At 47.4% G+C, this 26,942-nt stretch overlaps 1 protein-coding gene across 5 annotated transcripts in view; it reads right to left on the reverse strand.

Annotated features, from left to right (window-relative positions):
* Positions 1-26,942, reverse strand: part of LOC144175581 (proton-coupled zinc antiporter SLC30A2-like) — a 112,945-nt gene that overhangs the window by 19,946 nt on the left and 66,057 nt on the right. For all 5 annotated transcript variants that reach the window (XM_077704639.1, XM_077704640.1, XM_077704641.1 and 2 more), the window contains exons 2-4: positions 25,641-25,694; positions 10,747-10,912; positions 1,151-1,268 (exon numbers count right to left, since the gene is read on the reverse strand). In XM_077704639.1, coding sequence (XP_077560765.1) covers positions 1,151-1,268; positions 10,747-10,912; positions 25,641-25,694 — 338 coding nt within the window. The remainder of the gene's footprint in view (positions 1-1,150; positions 1,269-10,746; positions 10,913-25,640; positions 25,695-26,942) is intronic.

Here is a 26,942-nt window from a genome sequence, read left to right on the forward strand (position 1 = left end):
AAAGGCCCTAATACATCGGCATCGGCCTCGATATGCTACGCGCAACGATCTACCATCGCAAAATAAACTTTGGAAAACTGCGGACATTTGCTTCTGGGCAGCAAATAGTCACGAAGGAGCCGCGATTGCAACTCTAGTGTGAAATCAGAAGCGGCGCTGAGCTCACCATCATTTTTGTAGCTCTGTTTACCGACGTTCTCCTACGTTTTATGTTTGTTGTGACCTTTCGTGTACGCTTTCTTGTTATTTGAACTGCAGTTGTACTCACACCCCCCCCCCCCCTCCTTCCACTGCGCATTTTTGGGTATTCACGCTGTGAACTGAAGCTATCAAAAACAATAGTCTCTCACAAGTGAGTTATAGTTTAGAACATGCGCAGTTATAAATGACTTCAAATTTTGCGAAGGCCTTCCACCCTCTTTAGGTGCGTACCTACAGTGGTGAAAACTGCACCTTTCTCTCACGCTTAGTCGGGAGCGATGTACTTTACCGGATACCTTCCATTTTAAATCACTGAAAATTTGATGAACCCAATTCCCGCTTGGGTGGCACTCAAATATTTATGCTCGAAAGGAAGGCGCTTGGATGGGTGCCGGATGAAACATGACCATTAAGACGCAGGCGAAGAAATAAAAAACAGGCTCAAGAGGGCAAGGATCAGGCCATTGAAAAACGATTGGCGACACCTGAAAAAACTCATGGGAACTCATGGAAGTTTATTTGCGTTGGTGTACTTATCTTCAAATAAAAATTTTCAAATGGATTCAAGAAAAATAATGATGAATACTCCAGCGACATAACTTTCATTAATAGCCAGAGAGGGCACTAACACTGAAAGTAGTCATGAGCAATGCCATCAAAGTTCAGCACCGATGCACCGACTAACCAACGTTCGTCCACCCAGCTTTAAGTAGTGTTATTGAATGTTAATTTAAAGAGGGATAAGCACTCCGTTTACAGTGAGTGGATGGGCACCGTAAACGTTGAGATCTTCAAACACATGAAATCTTCAAAAACAGCGCCGTAATCCCTCGCTGCCCTCTTCATCACCGCAAAATTTCCGCGTTAAAAGGAGTTTTCATTATTGTTTTCATTGTTTTCATTATTGTGTGCGCCGTGTTCCAATCTCGGGTAAATCGCGTGTACTCGCCTACGATTTCCAGGATCATGAAGAGGAGGCACAGGATGCTGGCGATGATGAGCTTCTTCCTGGCAGAGTGGTCGATTTCGACGCCATCCGGGCTGTGGCAGTGCTCCTCCTGACTCGCCTGCGACACCATGTGCGCGGGAATGAGTGTTCAACAGGAAACCTCGCTGAAACGGGGTTTCCCCATGGGCAGACGAGTGCTACACCGCTATGGGGTGGGCTACTAGCGTGTAAGCGAATAAAATATTACAGCGTGGGCCTGGTTTACGGTGTAAAATAACTTTGCAACCCGGAAAACAGCGCAACCGAACGAATTTACAAGACGAAGCATGACACGAGCACGGCATTGACTCACCGCCGAAAGTGCATTGTTTGACACGTAGTATAAATAGCCACATTATCAGCAGCAACAACTGCAGAAAGATGAGAACGATCGAAAACATATTTCGATAAAAACACAAACGGAAAACCGTGATAACACAAAACTAAAATGAACGCGCTCACAGCACCGTCATGGTAGCGTCTGTGTGCCCCTTCGTGACTGTTTATTTAGGAAACCCTGCTTCTCTGTGGAAAGTGAAATAGGCAATAGTTAAATAGTGTAGAAAGCTAGAATGGTTCAGCAACTGAGCAAACCATGCTACAAAAAACTAAAGGGCTCAGTTTGAAATGTGTGTGACCACGAAGACGCGTAAAACAAGGTGAGCCCTTGCGAGTAATCGTTTATGAAAACAATACGTAGTAAAATAAATAAGCTCTCTTTTTCAAAGAAAATCGAGGTTTCTAAATGTCGCGGATTCGTATGCAAGGCAGAACATCGAAGACGCATTTTCTCAGAATACTACAGAAGAATATACGTCGCTTGCGAAACACGTCAAAGATTTCTATTGCTCCTCACCCAATCGTGAACTCATCGAATTTATTGATTAGTGAATTCTCAAGTGAGGTCCAGTAAAATTTTATAACAATGCACGTCTGTCTGTTTACTGATTTGTTTATTTAGTTACCGTGTACTTGAACTCCACTTTTGCGTAAAGAAGGCGTCTGTGTCGGGTAGTGTATCGCACCAATCTCAAGCGACCTTATTATGGCTAGCTTAGACATAGCATTAGTGAACGTTCATGGAGGAGCCTGAGTCGCGGAAGTATTCTCCTTTGTAAATTATTTTTATTTTCTTTTATACAAATAAAACGGGATTTTAGAACTCCTTATCACTGCTTTTGGATTCGTTCCAGCAAGCCATAGCAACATCAACCTAATTTACCAACTGTCTTTAGAGGGTAGCATCAGGTTCTTGTATTTGAAACTTCAGTTAATACGCTGAAGCACTAACAGGTGTGCTGGAATTATGAACATAGTGGTTGCAAGCAACTGTGGCTTATGGAATCGCCCATTCAAGGGTTGTGACGAGAGGAATGCCACAGCAAACACTTGCTACGTAAAGGTTCCGTGTTAGTCTGCTTGCAATGAAGAAACAGCGCCTTCTCTAGTTCCTCAAGCAGCTAGTTTCTCCACGCATGTGCTTCCATTGGTAGCATAGTATATGGTCAAAGAATAAAAAAAAGATATCTAGAAGGATGGAAAGGTTGTTCAAGGGGAGAAAAATTAAAATATAAAAGGTAGCTGTAGTGCCATATGCCATACATACCTGCCGTATCGCACAACCTCAAGAACATCAGGAAGCGGAATCACGAGAAAGTTTTTTCTGTCCTCAGAACTTACCACCATTTGCAGAAAAGTAAATTCGGGTGCTTGAGAAAGACCAGAAATGTCGTACAAAGCTTCTCAAAGGATTCTTTTCGGGTTGGGAAAAAGTGGCCATCTATTTCTTTATGGCGTGAGAAAAGATGCGTTGTGTAGGCTGATGGCTGCCTCAATGAAAGACTAAGTGATTATGATTACAATGTGTCCCAAGTAGTTAGTGGAGACTTAGATACACACTGCCGAGACTGTGGGTGTTCGCCAAGATGTTACCACCACTCTGCTAACTGCAGAAAAGGAAACCAGACGGCGTGCAAAATTGTCGAAACGTCTGGGATTGTGCGACTAGGTACAGTGTGTGTAGACAAGCCTAGTTTCCTAGATGCCTAATTTCTTAGATGCGCGGTCCCCAAGCGACAACCAGATGTGCGCGTGACGTTGCTGTGAATGTGTTCATTGCAATGGTTTGTGCTATCATAAGTTTATATATCGCGTTTTTTATTGAAATCTGTTTCTCTAGTTCTTATCTTTCTGCAGTTGTTGATGATAACGTGATTCATTCTCTACGTAAAACAATTATCTGTTGTGACTGAGCGCCGTGTTTGTTCCCTTTTTCCTTTTTCCTCTTCCCTTTTCGTCCGGTTCCGCTATTTTACAGGCATGGCGTACCAAATCCTCCAAACTTACACTGTCGCAAACGTTGTAAACACACACACTAATTCATCGGAAGTGATGACCCGGTATGTTCTTCAGTTAACATTCTAGACACGTCTGAATTTTTTTTTGCTGATTTGATTTGTATAACCGTCCTTCACGGTAATAAGGGTGGAAAAACCAACCGCATTTTTCTACTCAACGCGGCCGCATCGGCGACCTAATTGATGAACTATACAGTACATTCTCAACCTGGCGAATGCCTTATCCCGAGATCCGAGCAAGATGAATGTAGGGGTGTAAACGTACAACTTTCTCAAGTACACTGGCGTGGTTAAAAGTACGCTCAAAGCAAGACTATGTGACAGAAAAAAGATTTAGCGCAGCGAAAGAAACGGACGGTGAACAGACGGGACCGGAGCTAGCAGTCGGGCCCCGTCCCGTCTGTTCACCGTTTGTGGCTTCCGCTGCGCTAAATGTGTTTTGTAATAGAAACGAACTGGTCAACAAGGCTTACTGAAGACTGTGACCCTTTGACATGTCCTCTAAAGACCCGTACGTTTGTATAGAGGTTAATTTTTTTATCCCACACACGGCACGTCCTCAATTTGTCCCTGGGACACAACCGAAATATCATCATCACCTAATTACGATGCACCGATGTCTGGCAGTAGTAGTCATTTTCCGTCCAGTGCCCGGACAAGCGAGCACTGCATGACTTCAGATTAGGCGCACCCCATCCTTTTGAGGGTCTCCTCTTTGACTCATCGAAGCGCGAAACGCAAACTACACCTACTTTAAAATGCCAGAAGTAGCCAGATGATCACTTGTAAATGTTCGATTACGCATTCGGCCTTCCAAGGCAACCCAAGCTGGCTGTAGGCTTTCGCAGGAGCCGGGTGTCTGCCCCCATTACATTCAATCTGCGCGCAGATGGCTGTTACTTAACGTCTTACCGCCACTTACTGCCATAATACATCAACAGAGCAGCCCGCGCCGCAAAGCAGTTCGTTGAATAAACAGAGCCTCTATGTTACAGGTGGTCACGAGTCAGGCGAATCGAAGCCAGGTCAGCCAGGCCGATCTTTTTTTTTTTTTTAGTTCAGTGAGAAGTAACACATTGGCCATGAAGCCTGCCTTACTAAAATACAACGGAAGGTTTTCCCCCCTCTAAAAAGGATTCCCACATGCGTTTCGCTACTTCGCTTCCATAAGAGATACTGCTAAAGTGCTCACAACAAAACTTACTCCAGTGTGATCAACACTTTACCGTTTTAACCACTGAGCTGATGCTGCAAGGTAGTGAATGCCGGCCTCTCGTGGCTTCATTTTACCAGCGTAGTGGCCTTTCAGATCGTCTCGTCACCAGCAATATCCCTCGCTCATCGCTGTGCATATTAAGAAAAGAGGGCAGCACGAACGCAAGTGACCATCGAGACTTACAAACGTCATTGCGAAGAAGTAGCGCCCGTAGAACACCGGAAGGAGGGCTTCTAAGTGACGTGATTAGTCCTCGACGGATTCTTTTTCGGAAGTCGGGAGGAGCGCTTTGCCAAAACTGCGAAGCTTGATTATCGGGCGTCCGCACCAGACGACGCGAGACGCGCCAGGGCCGCGAGGTTCGTCGTCTCCTCCGCGCTAACACGTCTGCAACACGGAGAACGTAGCTCGCAACGAGAGACGCGTCTTCGCCCGCGCATCTCGTCCGTGACGCGGCGCAACAATATCCGGCGAAAAATGGCCGCGGATTAGGTTGCACGTGTAGTATAGACGGACTTTCTCCTGGCGCCTGTACGCGAACACCTGTCGCTTCAGGCATGAAGGTAACGTGTTCGTTCCGCGCGGGTCAGGATTCGCGATATCGGAGCATCCCTTTGCCGTGGACACACCGGCTCAACAAGTTTCTGGAATGCTCGGAATGACTAGAGTAGGTGTAAATTCCAAAGGTCACGTTGATAACAGAGAACGCTGGTTTAGTAGTTGGCTCGGCTTGAAAGGCGGGGTTGCTTCAGGCAGAAAACAAAACCACTGCGCAGAAAATTGTAACAGTTTTTGCTAACCATACGTAACCTACATGCGGCTCAACGGATTTTACTATTTCTGAAATTCTGGGTGCAAAATTGGGCGCTAATTGTAAGCTCAGGGACTCGCGAAGAACCGGGTTTTTAATAACTCTTTTAAAAACACTGTGTCTAAGTGTACGTCGGACATTCCCCGATCCCAGACGCTAAAGGTACGTCGGACGCACTTCACGTTCGCCATCCGCCTTCTCAACTTAGACTGCAGAGCAGTCTGTCTTAATTTTTTCCCAACTGGTTAAACTGCTTCCGCTCAATCACTAGTCAGAGCCGCTGTCAGTGAGTCATCGCTACAATTATTTACAGATCACCACACGTAGCTCTATCGGTGGCTAAGTCAGCCGTGGCTTGAGTGAACGCAAGCGGTATGGCCGGTTGGGTAAAAATGAAGTTGCATGGCTTTCATCGTGAGTTATCAACCGGGCATGAGGTATAGCTATCACTGAACGCTAATTACGGCCACAGACAGAGGTAGGAAGAATCGAACCCAGGACCATAACGATAACAAGCGCATGCGTAACCACGACACCAAAGAGGGCGATAGTTCTGGGAGTTCGAGCAGCAGTATTTCCCAGTTTGACGGTACTCTGGACACTTGGCAAAATAACAGTAACTCTGGTTAGTTAGTCAGCGGATGCGGTGTGGTCGGTTGGGTAAAAAAATTAGCAGTAGCTTAGCTCGGCTATGCCCAGATGTACGTAGCGTGAGCTAAGGTTCAGCTGGTTATACTTAGGTTTCCTGGTTGTCTAGGATTAGCTGATTATCATGCTTAGGTCTGCTAAAACGATTTCCAATCCAATCCAATGCGGTCGCGGAGTTAGTGGTGGTTCAGGCGCGCCAGCTGTGCGCCGTGAGACGTCACTGCAACTCGCGCATGCGCAGCACGGCTCTCCAGGTGCACGCGAAACTGCTCAACCTCGGGCAGTTTAGCTCACGGTACAAAATTACGGCCCGCTGAAATTCACACTTCGGTATACACCCGCGGGTGCGTCAGAAGAAGCTTCAGCCTCCGGGATCCGGGTACCCTGTGGGACTGGAATACGGCCGACGTCGGAAGCAATAATCCGGATTCTATATCCGGAGTCGTTCGGTTTTTCTGAGGACTGAGCGCGCGTCGGCTTGCGCGAGAAAACAGACAGGTGGACAGTTAACATGTGCAGGTAAGCACGTTTGAAGTTCATCGTCATCATCATCATAATCATCACCCTATCTGCACTCACTCCAGGGCAAAGACCTCTCCCATGGATCAACAATTCGGATTGAAGGCGGGCCAGTTGGTACATAGCTCATATCTCCAATTACCCCGGTCGTGTGCTAACTGCGACCAATTTATCCCCGCACACTTCTTGATCTCATCTGCCCATCTAACTTTCAGCCTCCCCCTGCCACGCTTGCCTTCTCTTAGGATCCATTGTTACCCTTAAAGACAAACGGTTATCTTGCCTTCGCATTGCATGCCCTGCCCACGTCAATTTCTTCTTCTTAATTTCTACTAATATGTCCTTAACACGCGCTTGTTTTCTGACCACTCCGCTCTCTTACTGTCCCTTAATGTTGTTACACGTGAATGTTAATGTAACGTGTGCAGTTGTGGAGGGACAAACTCATATGAGGACGGTGCACTGCCATTCGAATGGTGCCGACGCTTGCTCCCGACAGTACCTTTAGAGCAGGGTCAAATAAACTTGGTCTGTTTTTTTTATAAACATCAAACTACTAATCAGCTCAACTAATGCATTTTCAGATGCAAGAAGCTTTGGCAAGGGCAACGTAGGCATACACAAAATCCATAGTAAAAAACAAGGTCACTGTACTCGCACAGTGTCTGTACACAATTTAAACTTGCAGTCTCTTTCGACATATGACTGTGCGTGGCTTCCCTTTGTTACCTAAAATAACGTCGGGCGGTGCATTTGCTGTGGCGCGGCGCGCGGACGATTAGTAATTTTCCCTGTGTTTTTCAATTGGGTTGGGGCATTTATCTCTGAAAAAGAGGAACTAAAACTGATTTCAAAGAGAATGTTTTTACTCTATCATTGAAATCAAGAATTTAAGTGGTCAAATTAATCACTCGGGTGACATTTGCGGTCGGGGCTACTTTGCAACTTTATCTACATGGCAGTACTTTATTAAAATTATGTTCAGACAAAAACCCCCTATTTCTTGCCATAAATGTATTTTTGGATGCACTGTGTCGTGGAGACATCGAGTGCACGTGAATTTCCAAGAACGTCGTTCCAGTGGAGGGGAAATACCGTATAATGTCGGGTTTTGGCCGCCCAACGAACGACCCTAATCATATTCTGATAACATTTGAGACATCATATATTGTGTTCGTAAGTTGTTTGGGATGTGACTAGTTAGTTAAATGGTTTCGAATACTTGCAGACGGCAAGGAATCGTAGCTGTCGAGAAATACCTGGTTATTTAGAGGCTCGGCTTGCGGTTTTCGCTTGTGCTTCGAATCCTTTACGTTCTACTTGCTACTACAAGCTCGACATCGATGCTCTGCATTCGGTTTCCGGCAATTTCCTGGACCAAATCTGATTATCGTACACCTGTATCGTCTTAGAGATGTCAGTTTACCGCCCGTATTCCTACCAATAATCCAGTAAGAAACGTCATCGCAGGAAGTGACGTCGAATCCGGTTATTGTGCAAACTACGACGCCGCTTTTCGTAGTGACGTCACGGGGGCGGTCTCCGTATCGTTTCAGGACATACGCGTTGACTACCGCGGGGGAAGGTCTACTGCATTTTTCTTTCGTATTTATGTGCATGTAACTGCGCACCCTACACTGGCGGGTGTCGACACCGCCACTAGGACGGTGGTCATTTTCTTGTTGCTTTTTTTTTCTGCGAGGTGTCAAGACTCAAACTTGAGCGTGCACGTTAACATATGAACCGTGGGGTTCTGCTTATGAATCCCGTAATGACATCCGAGAGCCATGGGTTCGGTTCGGCCATTAGCGACAGCTCACAACTTGATGCTTACGCCGCTGTGAACGCGCACAAGCAAGCACGCGCAAACAACATTTAAGGAGCACTTGTATTCCATTGAAGGAATTTCTTCCTTAAGGGGCACAATAACGCAAGAAGCGTGAATCCGAGAAGCTTGGAATGGTTACGAAAACAGACCCGGTTACGATCACAAAGCAATCAAAAGAACCCATTGTTGTATCATAAAAAAGTAATCTGGCCTTGAGGAGGCCGTGCAACAACCTAGAGCATTTTTAGAACAGCCGCTGAATGAAACAGCGTGAATAGAACAGCAGCTGGCCTCATTCACGCACGCAAGGTCCCGTGCTTTGAGCGTGGAATACGCACTTCCGCACATAGATCATAGTCCAGGTTTGTCAGCAACCTCCGGCCTCTTTCCAGACTGCGGTCCTTCCATCACGCCTCTATGCGTTCCGTTGCGTTTAAAGCTACTCCTGTGTTTAAAAAGGACATGTGGTCAATTTTTATCCGACATTTCTTTTCAATATTGCCACAACTGTAAGGTTGATTCCGCTGTCAGCGGAATCCTATTAGAGAGGATTTTCATAATGCACTCAAAGAAGAAGAAAATTTCGGGCCGCCCGGAGGCCAAGGCAAAAAAGACGAGAAAGAAGAAGTCGAAGCTGACTTTGACTGGGTCGCTGTCGGGCACAAGTTCGCCTTTTGGAAAAAACGCACTGTTTTCCCCAGGTACAACCCCCAACGAGCACAATAATATGATATCCTTCCACATTGAGACCCCCAAGTGAAGCCATCATTGTGTGACCACCGGAGTCTCACTGTACAGCCGCTCTATCTATGTATATAAATGCGTCCCTTCATTTCCACACCTCACGAGGACTACAGTAGTCAACTTTCGAAAGGTTGCTTGCGCCTAAGCCACGTGGTGTGTGTGTTGGGCGCGCACGAGCGTTCTTAATTGAGCTCACGGCACCGTTGTACACTTGCTCACTCATGAAGAGCGTGCTATAGGGCTAGACTACTCTTGAATGCACAGTTAGGATACACGTCTTTGGCGGAAACTTTAGCCATGAACACCTTTTGTTATTATCCTTATTCTGGACCACAAAAAAAAGGCTGCTCACACGGGTAATCATGGAGGGGCCTGTGCACGGCCAGCATATGACGCGAAAGGAAAGAACGGCTGACTATACGGTGTACATAAAGAGGTTGAGCGTGGCAAGCGATATATCATGGCAAACAGCCGAGAAACCAAAGCGAAGAAAAGGCGCTAATTCACTCGGAAAACTAATCGTCTGATCTTGTGTGGCAACCTGTCAGAGGGTTCAATTGCGGCACCTGCGCAATCGCGACCTACGCAGGGAGTGACGTTGTCTAATGGGAACGCAGGTTGCTTTCTGACAAGTTACGCGGCCACGTTACGTACGTTCCATATCACTTCAGCCGTATGGAGCGATATCCGCGGTACACCTATGGTGAAGAATCAACACTAGGGTGAGTTGGTATTCATGAAGCAAATGCACAAGACGGCGCTAGACAAGACGGTGCCGTCTTGCCTACTGCCTTCTTCACGTATTGTACTTCTGCTGTGCTCCAAGATGTTCGATACACTTGATGCTTGTGCGACTTATAAAACGCTATTCGCTTTCGTCTTGATATATTTTAAACAAGCGTATTCGCGCTTTCGTAAGACTGTTAATTGTTTGAAAATAATACATAAAGAGGGTCACAGCGGGTAAGGTTTCGTCGTAAGGCATGGAAAAACTTTATATCACTGAGTAAAAAGCATGCAAAGAAAGCAATGCGTGGAAGTATACGCCCACCACCAAACTGATAACAGCAACCGCCGCACGTGTTATTAGGCGACAAATCCAGCGCCCTGCACTTCGGACTGCCTTCTTAGTGACACACGCAGAGCGAATTTCGTAAACTTTGTCGAGTCGGTAAACCCACCTTCAGGTCACCTCTTTCACACGAGACCACCAAAAACAGCTTCCCATCAAAACAAAGCTGAATCCCCCCTGCGAGGAGTTAACACGCACCCATCTTCCAGAAACGTAGGTTTCCACGGGCTGTGCTTCTAGATACGGCCCTGGTTATGATATGGACATGCTCGCAGCACTGAGTGGCAGCCCTTGAACAACCTTTAAAACGCGTCCCAGTTACGACACATCGCAAGCACGCCCACAGCAACTACCGCACTCACCTGAGAGCTGTTGTTGAGAGGCATGTGCATCGAAGCTTGGCCTCCTGCTCCTCCTCCGCCCTCGCTGTCGTCGGGTCCCCCTCGCGCCGAGTAAATGATGGACGAGCCGGCGTTGACGATGGACTCGTAGTGCCTCGGGCTGCCCGCCAGCGACGCCTCGCGTTTCCTGTGGAGCAACGGCAGGTAGCCGGCGTTTGAGCCCCCAGCATGGTCGCCGACCAGCCGCCGCACGCACGACTCGACCCACGCGGTGCACAGCATCGGGGCCGACTTCGTACGGGCGTCGGGACGAACGGGGCAGGAGGTCGCATGTGCTGTGGTCGCCGCCCGCGGGCCTTGCGGGGCCCGGGCCCCTTCAGCCTCCCGCCGGGCGCCCCATCAGCATCATGATGATGACGCTGGTGGTGGTAGTGTTGATAGGGATGGCCAGTTGAGTTATATTATATTGTTCTGCATTATTGTGTTCGTGCTGTTTGTTTGTTTCAACTCTCCACCATCGTGATGATTGAAATATGTCTCTAAATCAGAATATTGTTGAATGATGTTTCCTTTCTAGCAATATTTTATTATCAATTTTACAGTGCTGTATTTTTCTTTATTACATCAAGTTCTTGTTGATTCTATCCCCTGCTGTAGCATGACAGTGTTGTGGGTTTTTTTTTTTTGTGCAGTGTGCCGCAACTAAGGCTTCGGCTCTTCCGGAGCGCGTTAATAAACTTTGGTTCTATTATCTTTAGTATATTTATCATTAGCGTTATATATTGCTATTACGATTGCGCACAGAATACCGCATGTCTACTGGGACTCGGGAAGATCGGCCATGAAAAATTTGGGTTAATAAAAATAGGTAGACAGCCCAGGGCCGCAACCGTATTGGTATAGCGAACATTTCCCTAATTTTTCCCCTGCTTTCCAATGAATGTGTCATGGCATCGCATTTAATTTGTTTTTAATCCTACGCATCCGAGGGATGAAGCCACATCAACGTCACTTCAAATTTCATTGAGAAATTAAACTTGAAAAAGTAATTAAAACCCGGGCAGTATGAGTGTACGAGCTAAGAAGGGTTGTCTATTTCCAACTAACGTGACGAGGTATCGACGTGGGAACACGCAGTTGCAATAGCCGATATTCGCATAGCGTAGATATAGTTAAGCCTGAAAAAGTAAATGCTAACCGGAAGGAGTACAGGACCTTAAAATTCAAATTACCGGGCTTAGCGCGCCGCGGCTACGAGGCGGGCTGTAGTACAGGACTTCGTATTATTTTGACCACCTGGGGATACTTAGTTTGCACCGAAATCTCGACACACCGGCCTTTTCACTTTTCGCCTCCGTCTGAAAAGTGGCCCCCGCGGGCGGGATGGCACCCGCGTCCTTGGGCTCAGCAATGCAAAGTCTCAGCCACTGAACCATCGCGGCGGACGTAGTACAGGACAGTCAACTGTACTTTAGACCCCTCATTTTCTTCTGGCCAGTTAAACGAGTCTCGGTTAACGAGGGAACAAGCCAAGCCAAGCTACTACCCGCTGCCGCGCAAAACGGCTTACACGTCGCACTTTGCGACCAGTATACATAGACCATGATGCAATGCTTCTCAGTCTCTGTAAGTCTCCATAACGGTCCCTCTCACCAGCAACGGATACCGCGAGTGAATGCCGCTTAGAGAGGCTAAATCGAGTAAGTAACGCTACCAAACATGCCATTAACCGCAACACCGTTAAAGGCACACTAAAGGCTGAGTAATGTTTGCAGCGGAGCTGTTCTAGTTCCGTGCATTTTTGTTATGCGTGTGCAGCCACTACGGTTCCAAATTTGATACAAAACCGTTTGGTTATAGGCAACCGCTTATACGTCTATCACTTGCATATGCATTTGGAGTCGATTAGATTGGGTCGGCGGGACGATCTACAATACCAAACGAAGGCCTTCCATGCCATATGAAATTTCTTTCTAGCAATGGAGATACGCGAACATTTTTTAAATGTATGCACGTTCCCTTGGAAAAGTGCGGCGACACACATCGGAGTTATGCGTTGTACTGTAGATAGGTGAATAATTGTGTATACATTTCATTGTGGTTGTTTGGTGTAGTTTTTATATAGATGCGTATATGTTCGTTGCGTTACATTTCCCGTGTTTATAGGTACGTCCACGCTTTGGGCATATTGTTGCCGTATGTATGTCTACATATTTCTCGCAACAAATTTCTCACACAGGGCACACGGGTCCTTTCAATGGTTGTTGGTTTTGTTGTGATTTATGTTACCTTGTGGTTTTAAGGCAGTCACTATTGGCGCCGAACTCCGCGACTCTGCGCCGCCTGCCGCCGCCTTTCCACGGCGTCTACGGAGTGAGCGCTGCGTATCTGACAGAGTTCAGTGTTTTGGCTCTTTCTTACTTCTTTTCGCTTTTCCGCACCTTAAAAAACACATGGTAATGTCTGTAAGCGCAAATAATTTTAGGGTCAGTCCAAAGAAACGTGGTTAAAACGTGAAGTTTGGTCCCATGCAACCCGACCCGAGTCAAAGTCAGCGAAATGCAAATTACGGCCGTGTCGGCATGGCGCAATCGTATCGACGTCGTCATGAGAATGCGAGGGACGAAGGTTCGAATCCGTCCACGGGGAGCTTTTTTTAGGCACTCATTGCGTAAATTGGCCTCCCTGCTGCGCGTTCTGCTAGAACATCGACGCCGTTACTAAGGAATAGATTGCTTCTCTTTAAAAATCATTGTGGCTTGACAGGGTCTTCGAACGAATGCTCTTTTGAACTGGATCTTTCAAAAAACGTTGGCACTGCGGATTAATAGAAGCGGTGATAATGTTACCTTCATGAAAGGTAGCGCGTGAAAGTGGCCTTGGTCCATTACAATTTCGCATACAATGTAATCTGAATGGTATGATTGTGATTTGTGAGCGCCTAGCTGCGAATGGTCCTCTTACGCTGTACCAGAAGCGTCCGCTGGTTTTTGCTGGCGTCAGGACGCCCTCGCTCAGCACTCATCTAGGTTATCCTGGCGTGATCGAAAATATTGTCAATGTGACTGGAGTCTTTGGAAAGGTATGATGAAGTGAGGTAAAAAAGAAGACGACGACGATAACATGAAACACAGTTATGTGCTTAGCACGGACAAGTACCGCCATCCCGCGGAGCCCGACGTAACCACTGGCGGCGCACTCACACGGTTGCCGGCATGCGCACCTCGCAACCAGTGAATACAAGCATAGCTTTAGCGCTACCGAACACAGAACACTACCGAACACTGTGGTTACGGACTCTCAACGGAGAAGTTACGGACTCTCATGGAGAACTTTCACGTTGGCTGTAGTGACCCCGGCTGCAGTTAGCATCCTGCGGAGCAGCCTCCGGAACCGCAAGGTCGAGTTTGTTTGGATCCCGGCACACTCCTCCGTAAGAGGCAACGAGTTCGCTCATTTCACGGCTCTAGCCCTCGCCGACCACGCCACGAGAAGAGAACCAGAGCCTACCTTCACCCTTTAACGACCTACCATGAAATCACGGTACATTACAAGCTGAGCAGGAATGCCCTCCCAGACCCGCGCCCACATCTGACAAAAACGCAGGAAACCACTATCAGGTTCCTTCGAGCGAATACTTTGTGCATCCCCATTCGAATGAATCTACTATTTTTCCACACGGTACGACCCCGAAATAAATTTTGTGGACAACCAGGCACACTCTCTCGCATCATGTGGAAGTGCAAGGACAACCCAGATCCACCCCCCCCCCCCTTCCCGCACCCCCGAACAGTGGGAGATTGTCACCGTTTCCTTAATTGGGTGCGCTGATAGAAGATATGGGGAGTTGACTCAAGGGAGCAAACAACCCCACCGAATCTACAGGGCACAGGTGACGGAGGGGGTGGCCGTCTGATGTGCGGCTTTCGCCGACCAGAGCGGTAAGAATGAATCCGAGCCTTGAACGAAAACTCAAAGACCTATATTTAGACAGGCAAAGCACTGTACAAGCACGATGACATGTAACGTAAGCGAGAGGTAACTTAGAATGAATACAACTGCGGGAAACAGTTCAAAATTAGACAAAAGGGTACAATCAGAAACTAACAATGAATATTAGGAGGTAAAAAGTTAACTAAAAGAAAACAGTTCGATGCATATGAGAGACAGAGCCCCACAATATTCACCGACCGGGCCGGACGATGCATCGCTGTCGGAAGCGATTCGGCTACCTGTGAAGCGTGGCTTCGTTGTAGGCGAGGCCGTCCGAGACGATCACGGTGATTCGAGGCCCGGGAGTACGTTGGAGCGCTCCAGGGCGTGGGTCACCGATGGTGTAGTGCACAAACTAGCATGTCCCGTCGCCACATCACGACGTCAAAACGCAGCTAATTTGCTTCGGCGCGGATTCTCTTTTTATAACTGCCGGCGTGGAGAGAAGGGACACGCCACACAACGCGCCAGCCGCCGCCGAGCGCACAACTTCCCTCTTTCTCCCTTCTGTAATTCTGGAAACATAGGAGCGCCTTAGCACTGGCAAAGCTACGCTCGCCCTCTCGAAAGAACTCGAAGCTTCGGTGAAAGCTGAGCGGCGGAACTTTTGTTTTCGTATTTTCTTGAAGCGAGTGATCGCGTTACCGCCGCTTCGTTCGAGAAAGTTCCAGTGTTTTCTCCCGGCGAATAGAACCGAACTGAATGAATGGGACGACTGCAACAAGAACTAGGCGCTGTAGAATATTATGAAAAAAAAAAAACTATACGGTACTTTTAGACGTCGTACGCTCGAATTTGTGACAGATCAATGCTGTCGAGCTCGCACCTTCCCGACCGGGCTCTTCTGGTGGAGAGAGCTGCTAAGGCGAAGACGGCACATGGGCTCCTGAACTGAGGAGCCACTTCCGTTGAATACCATGTTACATAAGAAGTTCTCCTCCTCCTCGCTCTAATAAACCTCCCTTCAGCCATCCTCCTTAACGCCTCGCTGTCTACTGCGACGGTCAACCCTGGTTCGTTGGCTTGTTTAAAATGCGTTTAGATTCGCTGCTTTATTTTCTAACTGCTTCCAACTGCTTATAAGTGCACAAAAGAAAAAAAAAATTATTCCTCCAAGCGACGACCTTACAAGCCGCAGTCCTCTGAACAAGTTCAGACGCCCAGAAGACTGCATACCACGCATTTTCTATGGGTCGGGAACGAAGATTTGCGAAATTTCAAAGACGCAAATGTTCCCTCCTTGCCAAGTTTCCATAAATACGGTTCCAGGAACTAAAAGATTGTGGTGTAGTCAATTGTGCAACGATAAGTACGGAGGAGGTTTGCTAACGTCAAACGAATTTTACCGCCTCCAGACGTTTTCTTACTGTTGAAATCGGGGCACTGCGACGAGGTACAGGCTCCCGCAAGATATATCTTTGTATTCTTGGGTCAAAACATTGCTTTCGACGCCTGTTTTTTAGCCCGCGAATAGCACTGCCAGTACCACTTGTGCCTTGATGTCTTGCCTCAAATTTCCGTAATGTTTTTTTTTTTTTTTTTTGCTCAGCAATAGTGACAGATATGAAGAATGTTTCGAGATTTAGTGGTTCGGAAAGGTTTTGCCCATATAAACATCTTGTTCAAGAATTCTTTTAACTTTCGTCCGGATTGCTGAATCGAGGGAAGGACGGAAAGACAGACAGACAGACAGACAGACAGACAGACAGACAGACAGACAGACAGACAGACTATGGTCCTTAAAAAGACCGTAAAAAAATTCGAACTTGCCCAGCCACGGCGATCAGCACCCGCCGCTACAACGACGTCCAACTGAGTATATGCTATCGTATAGTGACGCAGGTTATACCTTACGGCATATAAACAACGCTTTCCAAACATGAGCTCTCTACAGCGTAGAACAATTGGGAACAGTGAACACGTACCACTATCTTCCCAAGGTCCTCTTTCAACAGCTGGAGAATGCCGAACATGAAAATAGCATGCTCCCCCGCTCTCCCTCAGGCAACAGCTGGATCACGCTCACCAGGCTAGGCACAAAAACAGTGTTGTACGGAACGGCCTTCCTAGAACTAGTTCCTTTTTGGAGGAACTGAGGGACGCCACCGTTCCATTAAGGGTCGGTGGAACTGCAACGGTAACTCGTTAGGTTTCTGAAGGAACGGCAGTAACGGCGTTCCTTCTGCAAACGTTACATTGCTAGGATTTGGCTGTTTTTGATGCCAACGGTCGAGTACAAAAATCCACAAGTCGCTACTGTGTTTCTCTTCCTATAAGCTGACCCTTCAGCGGAACGTGCTTCCTCGAAAGTCTAAGGCGGAAGAATAACCACGCAGCGGGCCGCAGATTGTGCTTGCTTTCATGCCGGTTGAGCTTACGCGGGCTGCGACGGGTGAATAGCGCAGCCGCGAGAAAGATTTTCAGATTTCATGGTTTGTCTGGAGAGGCCAGGATGCGTGTCTGGGCGATAAAATTCTTCCCTGCGGACGGCGCTGCAGTTCCCTTGTGAAACCACCGCATTAGTGCACACGAGGCACGGGTGCGTTGCTGTCTTGGGAGTTGCGCTCGCGGTGAGGTCATTCGGAGGGCCACCGGCTATCAATAGGGCTGGACGCGCAGCAGTATCTCGGGATGGTGGACGGCTCGAAGGTATACAGAGTACGCACGCAGTTTGTCACGGCGCGGTCTGTCGCCGATCTGGCGGGAACGGGTCGATGGGAGTGCCAGGTCCTTTTGTATTGCAGGCGTCGTGTTGACAAAAGACAGGAATTTCGTCATTGTTGGGCATAATTTCGTCGCGTGTCGTGGGATCCGGACATTTCGGTGTAGGGCATTGCGGTGCTGGGCGTTTCGGTGCCGACATTTCGGTGCACGGAATGTCCGAGGAACACTTTTAAAAACATTTTATGTCTCATATTGTAATTTTGCCAGTTGATATGATTTTTCATTCGAGAGTTGTACTCAGCGCTGTCGTGTGCGGAGACGTAAAACCCAATTTCGGCGGTAGATATTAAAAATTAACGTTGCTAATTTTCTTCCGTTCAACCTTTTACATTCATGTGAACAATCGTAATAGTGTTACCGAAGCGCTTGGATTTCGCTTCACCCAACGCTGCTGCTTTTAGTCCATTCCGATCTGTCTCCACCCCCTCCTCGCCAAACCGCCGCGAAAAAAACAAAGGAAACGAGCTAGCTCGAGCACGTGTGCATTCCCTTTTAATTATTTTATCAATGTCGCCTTTGTTGCATTCAGTGTCTGTTCTACTTGAAAACTAACCAACTGTAACACTTAGTGGCGTTACTAAAGGGGGGGGGGGGGTCGGGGGGAGGGGCGGGGGAGGGCTGAGCACCGCCGGCGACCACCCCCTTGGTAGAGAGAGGGGGGGGGGGGGGGGGGGCTCCACTTGTGCTCCTCCATTGTATAAACAAGACGTCGAAATCTTGAAGACGACTGTCGCAGCTCTCGTCAAACCGACCTATTCAATTTTTTCTTCTTATAATGGAAGAAAGCGAGGTGTGTCTGGGGCGTCCATGATATGTGCTACATGAAGATTTAATTTGCGATGGGGCGATTCCTGGAGCGATTCCTGGAGAGGGGCCGCCGCCGGTATGACCGCGATGCGCGAAAAGGTGTAACCAGCAAGCTTGTTCCCCGATGGTATGGTGGCTAGTATGGTGGCTAGCTAGCCACCATACCGATGGGGACGACAGGCGCCAACGATGTGTCCTACGCAGTTTCAAGTTCGGGTGGCTTTTTGTTGCGCGTTAGAGAGGGTGTTGGAGCCTATGGTGAACGTATAGCTTTGTCTTGCATCAATGCGGTGACGCTTCGGAGTCCTGTAAGGTTTTCAAGGGAAACCGAAAATAATACGAGTGAAAAAAAATCTGGGGGAAATTGAAACCTAAAGACAAGGGTAGGGAGGGGACGGGTGGAGGCTGGGACAAAGAATTAAAATGAAATGAAAGTACGCGTGCAAACATAAAACCCTAATACGGGAATGAGTGATATTTGTACGCACAATCCGTACGCGCTTTACCAGTTGTTTTCAGAAGGGCCCGTTCTTCCTACACGACAATATCCTATAGACTTGTCTGTAAAAAAGCTAGCGACAACAGTGTTTGCAAATTCATTATAGCGTGACAGCGCAGCCTACATAAAAACTTTCGTAAGATTTTCTGCATCTTTGGGGGAAACCGAATATTTGTAAAGCTGCTTTCTTTGGATGGTGAAAGTGTGCCTTTCATTGAGAGAAAACTACATAAAAATGCATTACACCACCGTAAACACTGCCTAATTATCTTAGCTGTTTTGCCTGCCCCATAAAGGAGCGAATATAAATTAACGCCTTGCCGTGAATTAAAAAAAATCACGTACAAAAGAATTCAATAACTTGGCTGCATAACAGGTGTTCTCTGAACAAGGTGGTAAACAAACATGTGCTAATGTTCAATTTCTAACAATAACTGGTAAGAATCAAACACGGCATCAATGTAAAGATGCAATCACTGCGCTAGATTATGGTTCATCACTCACGTTATGCGGAAATAAAAATATAACGGTTGTTTGAAACAAGCAAGCACCGATAATTCGGTCGCCGAAAAGTTTGCGCGCCGAAATGTCCGTGCACCGAACTGTCCGTGCACCGAAACATCCGTGCACCAAAATGTCCTAGACCCGCGTGCCGTATGGACAATACCTGAAATAGGCCGCCCGAACGTGGATGGCCAGCGTTCAGAACTTCTTTAGTGTGTCGGTTCCAACCTGTGCTTTGATTTTTTTATAGTGTAAATGTTTTCTAAGCACGTGATTAGAACGTGATTAGGTTCCACGTTATTTATTGTGTTTTTCCCTTACGCTTATTTCTAACCACAGCAACTGATTTGTGCATCGCGTCCACATATTTGGTTATCTGTCGTTGTTTCCTTTATCTACTACCCTGATTGTGTTCGGTATACTTTGTAATTCCTGCGCGTAGATTTCGTGTGTGACTACGCTTTTGAGTTATTTTTTTTCTTCTTGTTATCGACTTCCGACTTAAACTCGTATTGCGAACTTCGTAGCCATTACTTGTTCCGCTGTTTTTTGTTACTCTCAGATTTCTGTTGTATGATCCGCAAAGCTTCACTTGTGTAATCCCCTTACTGAATTCCCTGCAAAGGGCCTGTAAAGTATTTTAAATAAACTGCAATATTGAATAATCATTCATTAAACGCCTATGTATTGTTCCTTTCGACACAGTTTCTTAAGCAAGAAATTTAATGACGTTCGGCATGGGAGTAACTTTCTATCTACAATCTGAAGCGCACTAACCTAACTGCGCATTTTTAAGACCGAAGTGGAAAGTGGCATATGTGTTGCACTCGTAATAGACGAGAACCAAAATCGCAGTTAGATATGTGTGGAGTTTGTCCGGTGCTTCCTGAAAAAAAATCGTCTGGGAGCTTTTCTTTGGATTCTTTTTATCTCCAGATAATCTACTGCCAGCGGTGTTCCTATTCGTATAATATACGTAGCTCGGTGTGGGTCTTAAATTTCTCACTTTATTTCGCCTCACAATTATCCGAAACCATTATTTAATCTAGAAAAATGAAGTGCGACGTTAATGTAACGAAACGTTTCGATTTTCGAAGTGGAGCTGGAACGCGTTCCTTTCGCAATGAAGAAACTTGTAAAGGGAACTCGTTTCAAAATTGGGAAGGAACGAGGAACGAGCTTTCTTTCCTGTTTTAGAGGAACGTGTACAACACCGGACACAACCGCCTTTAGGCTTCCTGCAGAACGCCCAATCACTAACTCATTGTGCCCAGGCTTTTATCAACAAAGTTCGCGGGAACGCGGCATTGCCCCTTCACATCACACTCAAATGGCATCACCCGACGGGCGACCATCCTCCCCGCTGCCCATATTGCAACACAGATACACTGGCCAATCTGACCCACCTTACTTGGCACTGCTCCGCTCGCCAATTCGTCCGCCCCCTCCTGCTGATTGCCCTACCCAATCCAAGCGAGAAAACCCGCGCGACACTCTGCGACCAGGATTTCCTCGCTGCCCGTGGGCGCTTTGCTCTCGAGAGTGGCCTCGCAAAGGTAGTTTAGCCGGGGTCTACCACGCGTACCTGTGCATTCAGGAACCGGTTAATCCTCTCCCGGATCTTCAAGTAAACATCACCTCCTGATGACCTCTCCCTTGCTCTTTCCCCCATCTCCCCCTTCGGGCCTCTGGGCCCCTCTCATTTTCATAAAAATTAAAGCCGTTCCACTCAACGTGAAAGCAGTCGGAAGTGCAGAGCAGTGATCCGCCATTATTGGCTGTAGCGCAGTTATCCGCTCACTGCTACCACCCGATTCAATTCAAATTTCCCGCCTCCGCTGTGCTCGCGTGCCCCATGCCTGAAATAGCTCCAGCGGAAGTTGTTATTTTTGTGCTTTCTTTTCCTCCCGCACGTTCCGCCGTTGCACTGCAACTTTTTTTCCCTTACTATCGTAAAAACCAACCGAACGAGTGCTCCTAACTAAACGAACGCGAGCGCTGCGTGTTAATTACCCATATTTTTCCTCAAATGTACCTACAGTTTTCTTTGCGCTTCTGAAGGGGGAGATGTATCACAAGCGCCAGCGATTCACGAGTTTCGAACGGTTATGACCATATAGACCGCTTGGTTTTCTAAGCCTCTGCAGGACGCCCTACGATGGATATGCCGGGCTCTACTTGCGTTATCTCGCTGCGTCGCCTGATTCCGGCAGTCGCTTGAGATAGACCGTTAGAGCGAGCTACGACGACAAGCCGAGCCCCTAAAGTACTCTGCACTTAAGACTTTCACTTACTCGCCCCGGAGGGAACCGGACGAGCGGTTCTGAAGCCTGAAAAATCCCGCCCGATTGAGGATGATCAGCGCTACGCTGTCTTTTCTTTGATTCTAAAGTGCGCGGAAACGCCATAAAGATCGGCAAACAACAAGGACAACTCCATCCGCCGTAATATATGAATGGACAAATCCACGGTAAGAGCCATGCGATGTAGTTTGTGAAGTCGTTTTGTGCGCAAAGCGTCGTTTGTGAATTCACACGAAAGCCACTGAGTACACATGCCAAAACATTTCACAAGTTAAAGCCGTTCGACTCAATGTGAAAGCTGTCGGAAGTGCAGAGCAGTGATTCGCTATAATGAGCTGCAGTGCCTTTATCCGCCCACTGCTGCCCCCACCACCCAATTCATTTCAGAATTCCCGCGTTCGCAATGCTCAAGCGACCCCTGTCTGAAACGGCGCCAGCGGTGATGATGCTGATGAATAAATCTTTATTTCTCAAGCTGGTGCAGATGTTAGGGCACCGGCCCGGTGGGGGGCTTCCCTATTCCGGGATACCCTGAGCTCGGCTGGCGGTCCAGGCCCTCTTCACCAGTTCACGCTGGATCCCAAGGTCCGGGCTCGTCAGGCGGTTCACCCTCTTCTTCTAGGAGGGGGAGGTTATTGGGGCAAGGCCTGCGGTCTTTTGGCACTCCCAAATCTGGTGGTACAGTGTACCGGGCGTTGGACAGGAATTGCAGGTAGACGGGTATTGGGTTGGGTAAATCGCATGGAGTAGGGTTCTGTGGGGGTACGTATTTGTCTGTAGTCTTCGAAGGGTGCTGGCTTCTGCTCTTGTTAATTGGGAGTGCGGAGTCGGGAAGGTTCTTCGGCCTTGACGGTAGTAAATGAGAATGTCAGCATACCTGACAAGCGGTTCTGTTTTGGGGACCGCAAGCGGTGTTGGTCCCTCTATGGTAATGGCCCGGTGTTTAAGCGCGCGGGCAGCGGCGTGAGCCGCCTCATTACCTTCGAGAGATTCGTGTCCAGGTATCCAGATGAGCCGCGTGTCAGGTATGTGGGCAGTATTCTTAAGAATTTGAAGTGCCGTTTTGCTGATGCGGCCTCGTTGGTAACTGCGGCACGCCGCCTGCGAATCCGTCAAAATTGTAATTGCAGCGGGAGTTGTGTTCTTTTTGTGCTTGCTTTAATTTCGTATGCTGGAGCTATTTTGCGTCATTTCAAAAGCGTAATTTTTTTTTTCTTGCGCGGCTGGGGCCTTTCTGCGGCATTTCGAACGCGCCATAATTTTCTTGCGCGGCTGGAGCCTTTCTACGGCATTTAGAACGCGCCGTTTTTTTTCTTGCGTGGCTGCAGCCTTTCAGGGTAATTTCAAACGCGGCATTATTTTCTTGCGGGGCCGCTTTTTTAAAAAATCAACCCGACGAGCGTTCCTAACTAAATAAACGCGGGGGCTGCCGGTTATATACAGAGATTTCGCCTCAAACGTACCTGCAGTTTTCTTTCCGCTAAACAACGGGAGATGTATCACAAGCGCCAGCGGTTCACGAGGTTTGAAGGGTTATGACTGTTTAAACCCCGTGGTTTTCGAAGCCTCAGCGTGTCTCCATGACGACGGTATACTCTGCTTGGGTCCATTATATCCCTGCGCCACCTGATTCCGGCAGTCGCATCGGCCGTGGGCGAGCTACGATGACATGGAGAGCCCATAAATTGCTCTGCACCTAAAATGTCACAAGCCATCACTCGATGCGACGACAGTATTAGCCTTCATGTTGAGGACGCTAAACGCTCGCCCTCGCGAGCCGAGGCTTTGGAACTTGAAGCCAAAATCGCTTCAGATGCGCACCTCGTTTAAAACGAGTTGCGTATTAGAATTTTTGCCTTTCTCGCGCAAACTGTCGTGTTAAATTTAGGTGCGCTGCGTCTGCCACAATTTAGGGTCGTATCTGTTGCCCGCCACAGTCCCAAAAGGCTACAAAAACCTGACTTCACTTTTTGAAGGATACAGGCCTACCTGAACGGCCGTAGAGACGTTACTAGCGTGCAGCGCCGCTCTTCGCTCGCCAGTTTTGTCGGTTTACCGGCTTAGTTTTGTGCACTTTCTCTTTGTTTCGTGCGTGCTTTGTGCTGGCTCCTGACCACGGTGTCTATCATTTCTACGCTTCGGACTTTTTTCTGATTTTCATTCCCATTTTCGCTGTCTACTGCGGTCCTTTCATTTTCAATTCCCGTACCACATCCCCATGTGTAGGGTAGCCAACAGGACGGTTCCTGAATAAACCTCCCTGCATTCCCTGTACATCTTCGTCCCTTTGTTGTGACGCTGGGGCTTTGTATGCGGGTGACGCGACCACCGGGAACGGGAACAGCTCAGCGGCAGAAAAAGTAAGACCGCTCGCAAATGGTGGCATTCGGCGAACGTTTGCCATTTGATTCCACAAGCACGACATTTTGCCCCTGATGTTGTGTTTACAAGTCGAAAATGGAGCAGTTTCTTGCTATAGGCAATACAAAAAAGGCCGTCATTATGCGGAGTAAATGTGAATTTATTAAGTATGACATTTGCACTTGAATTTTTTATCTGGTCTCGCGTTACATAAAGCTCTTAATTGTTATTACCGTTGATTTTATTGTACCGGTGCACACCAATAAAAAGAGGAGGGGAAATATGGTTCACTCGGTATTTCTTTCAGGATATCATCATCGCCGTACCACCTCGTTGTAACAAAAAATGGCTGCTGCGCAGCCTCCGCTCTCAAGGAAAAAAGTTCAATGCGGGATCCGCGTGATCCGCGCGCTTATTATCATTTCCGCAACTTGGCGGACCGAGCGTTTCCTACATTCACAGACGCACTGCTGTAGCATTGAAAAGCAAAAACCTCGCAGCGTCAACAAGGAACACTAAGCACAGAAAGTGGTAACCCAAACAACAGATCTAGCAATTCAGGTTGCCTCGACCGTTTTGTCCTTCCTTTTTTCCCCCAGGATAACAGTGTTTAACAGAGAGTACCCCTCGAAAAAAAAAGTATGCACTTCGCGAAAGAACGAGCCGCGTTGGGAGCCTCTCGGGCTTCGCAACGTTATTTTAGGCTCCGTGAAAGTTGTAGCAATCCGGCCGCTCCCTGCAGTGACTACGTAACAGCGATGGCGAGCGCTGCGAAGCACAATCAGTGATAGCCACGCAACAGGGGCAATGTCACACCGCGTACAGGTACGCTGGGGACGAGGTCATGCCCTCTCCTGTCAGTCACACATTCTTGTTTGAGCGCTCGGATTGTACGTCCGGAGCCTGAGCGTCCATTGACGGCTTGTTGTGTCGCAAAAGCTTTCAAAACAAACGGTGCACACTTCCCGGCTATATTTACCGAAAGAAAAAAGCAAAGCTTGGTTCAAATTTACAAGTTATCCCTTTTATGCCCAAAGCTTCATTTTTTTTTGTTGCAGATTGTGAAAACATTTTTGTGAACTAAAAGTACTTCCGACATCACAATTAAATATGAAATCATAAAAAAATTGGTTCATTAAAACGGACACAATGACCCACTGGGCACTGGAAAACACAGGGCACTGGCTGCCAATTGTCGAACAAAAAAGCTACCTTGATTAGCAAGATTTATGGTTCAACTGAAAACAATAACGTAACGATCGTACTGCTATCATTTGTAATAGCAACTAAATTGCACAATTTCACTTACCTGTCACTAGCTCGGTGAGCCCCCGGGCTCGATGCGAGTTGACACGCGTAAACAAGACTTTTTTTTTTAGTACAAGAAAGTACGTGCTGCCCTCTCTAATGTTTGAAGATCCTGGAATCTTTGTCTGTCAACAGATCGTGTTAAATGTCGAAAAAAAACACCAAGTGCGAGAAAAAAAAAAGCATTTAGTTGTTGCTCCTCAGTAACATTGGACATAAAAGGGCTAAGATATTGTGGCTAACCACTCGCCAGTCACAGTGCAACAAAACCTTTCATGAATACAAAGACAGAACGCCGGAATAGCGTCCATGGCCCCCTGTACTGCCTAACGCATTCGCCTCGTGACTTGAAGATCAGCTGAGCACTCTTCTTTTTTTTTTTTTCAGCGCTATCACAGTGTCAGCGAGTTACTCACAGTATCGCCTTTTCTTCATCGTGCACCATGGTGACCGGCGGAGAGGTTGGCACGCTGCATAAAAGAAGAAGAACGAGAACAAAGGTGAGCGCACTTCAATATTTCATTCCAGAGGCACAATGAACTCAGTACGCGACCTACAAGTGAACTATTATATGCGAGGGGCAGCTGTTAGGGCTCTCTCAGCAGATTTCGTCGTAGGCTGAATGCTGAGACGTCGACACTAGTTTTAGGTTTCGCCGACGTCAGTAAAACGACGAGCTACCGCTTTATTTAGGAATGTAACTGCATGCAATTTACCCGTTAACGATAGCTGCACCATTTAAATCCGTGTTATGCCGAAAAAAACGGCTCGAGTTTCGCGCGCGCAAGAGTAAGTGGATAACCTTGGAAATTGGTGTGACCTTGTATACGAGACTACCGGCATTGTCATGTTAGTGACTCGCTTGTGGAAAAGTTCATACGCAGGGAAGGGAAAGGCGATGGAACTATACGACGGCCTGGCGTTGGGACTAACGTCATGCTTTCAGATGTAAAGTCACCAGCCGGTACATGGAACCCGACGTACAAGTGAACAAAACGGTTTTTGGTGGGCAGTAAAGCTCAACTAAACGGTTACCTAACGTTCGGCTAAGCATAGGAGGTTCGGCCTAACGTAACACTTCGGGGTCTAACATCGTCAATCGCGGTACCAATTACAAACAGTACTCATTGTACGCAACGGGCGTAGCCGGGGGGGGGGGGGGGGGGTATTATAACACTCGCCGAAATTTTTTGAGTGCCGCATCTCTCTCTCCCCCTTCCTTTCGCTTACGCTATTTGCAATCTGAATCACTATATATAGCGATTCAGATTATAGCACAATAAAACAATATTTAGACAGGTGTCGGTTTATTAAGGCCGAAAAATGACTGAAATTTTTTTGCGGCGCAGGATCTCTTTCTCTTTATATGGTGGCGTATAATACCCCTTGAAAAATATTTATGGCTAAGCCACTGTACACAACGTGCGCTAAACTGCGGGAGCCGGTTTACGTCTTAAGACCTGAAAGTAAAACGTTAGGCCTAAGCTCCGGCACATAACCGGCAGTTGATGCTACCGTTCAAGCAAGGGAGTTGCACATTCCCGCGGTTGAGTACAGCACAATGCTTTTTAGGACACGAAGGTATGTTGCTACAGCGTGTGTTGTTACAAACGCTGCTGGCAATCAATCAATCAATCAATCAATCAATCAATCAATCAATCAATCAATCAATCAATCAATCAATCAATCAATCAATCAATCAATCAATCAATCAATCA

This window comes from Haemaphysalis longicornis, unplaced genomic scaffold (genome assembly GCF_048455015.1).
Source record: "Haemaphysalis longicornis isolate Haplotype H1 unplaced genomic scaffold, Haemaphysalis longicornis Haplotype H1 scaffold_3, whole genome shotgun sequence".
Classification (NCBI taxonomy): Eukaryota; Metazoa; Arthropoda; class Arachnida; order Ixodida; family Ixodidae; genus Haemaphysalis; species Haemaphysalis longicornis.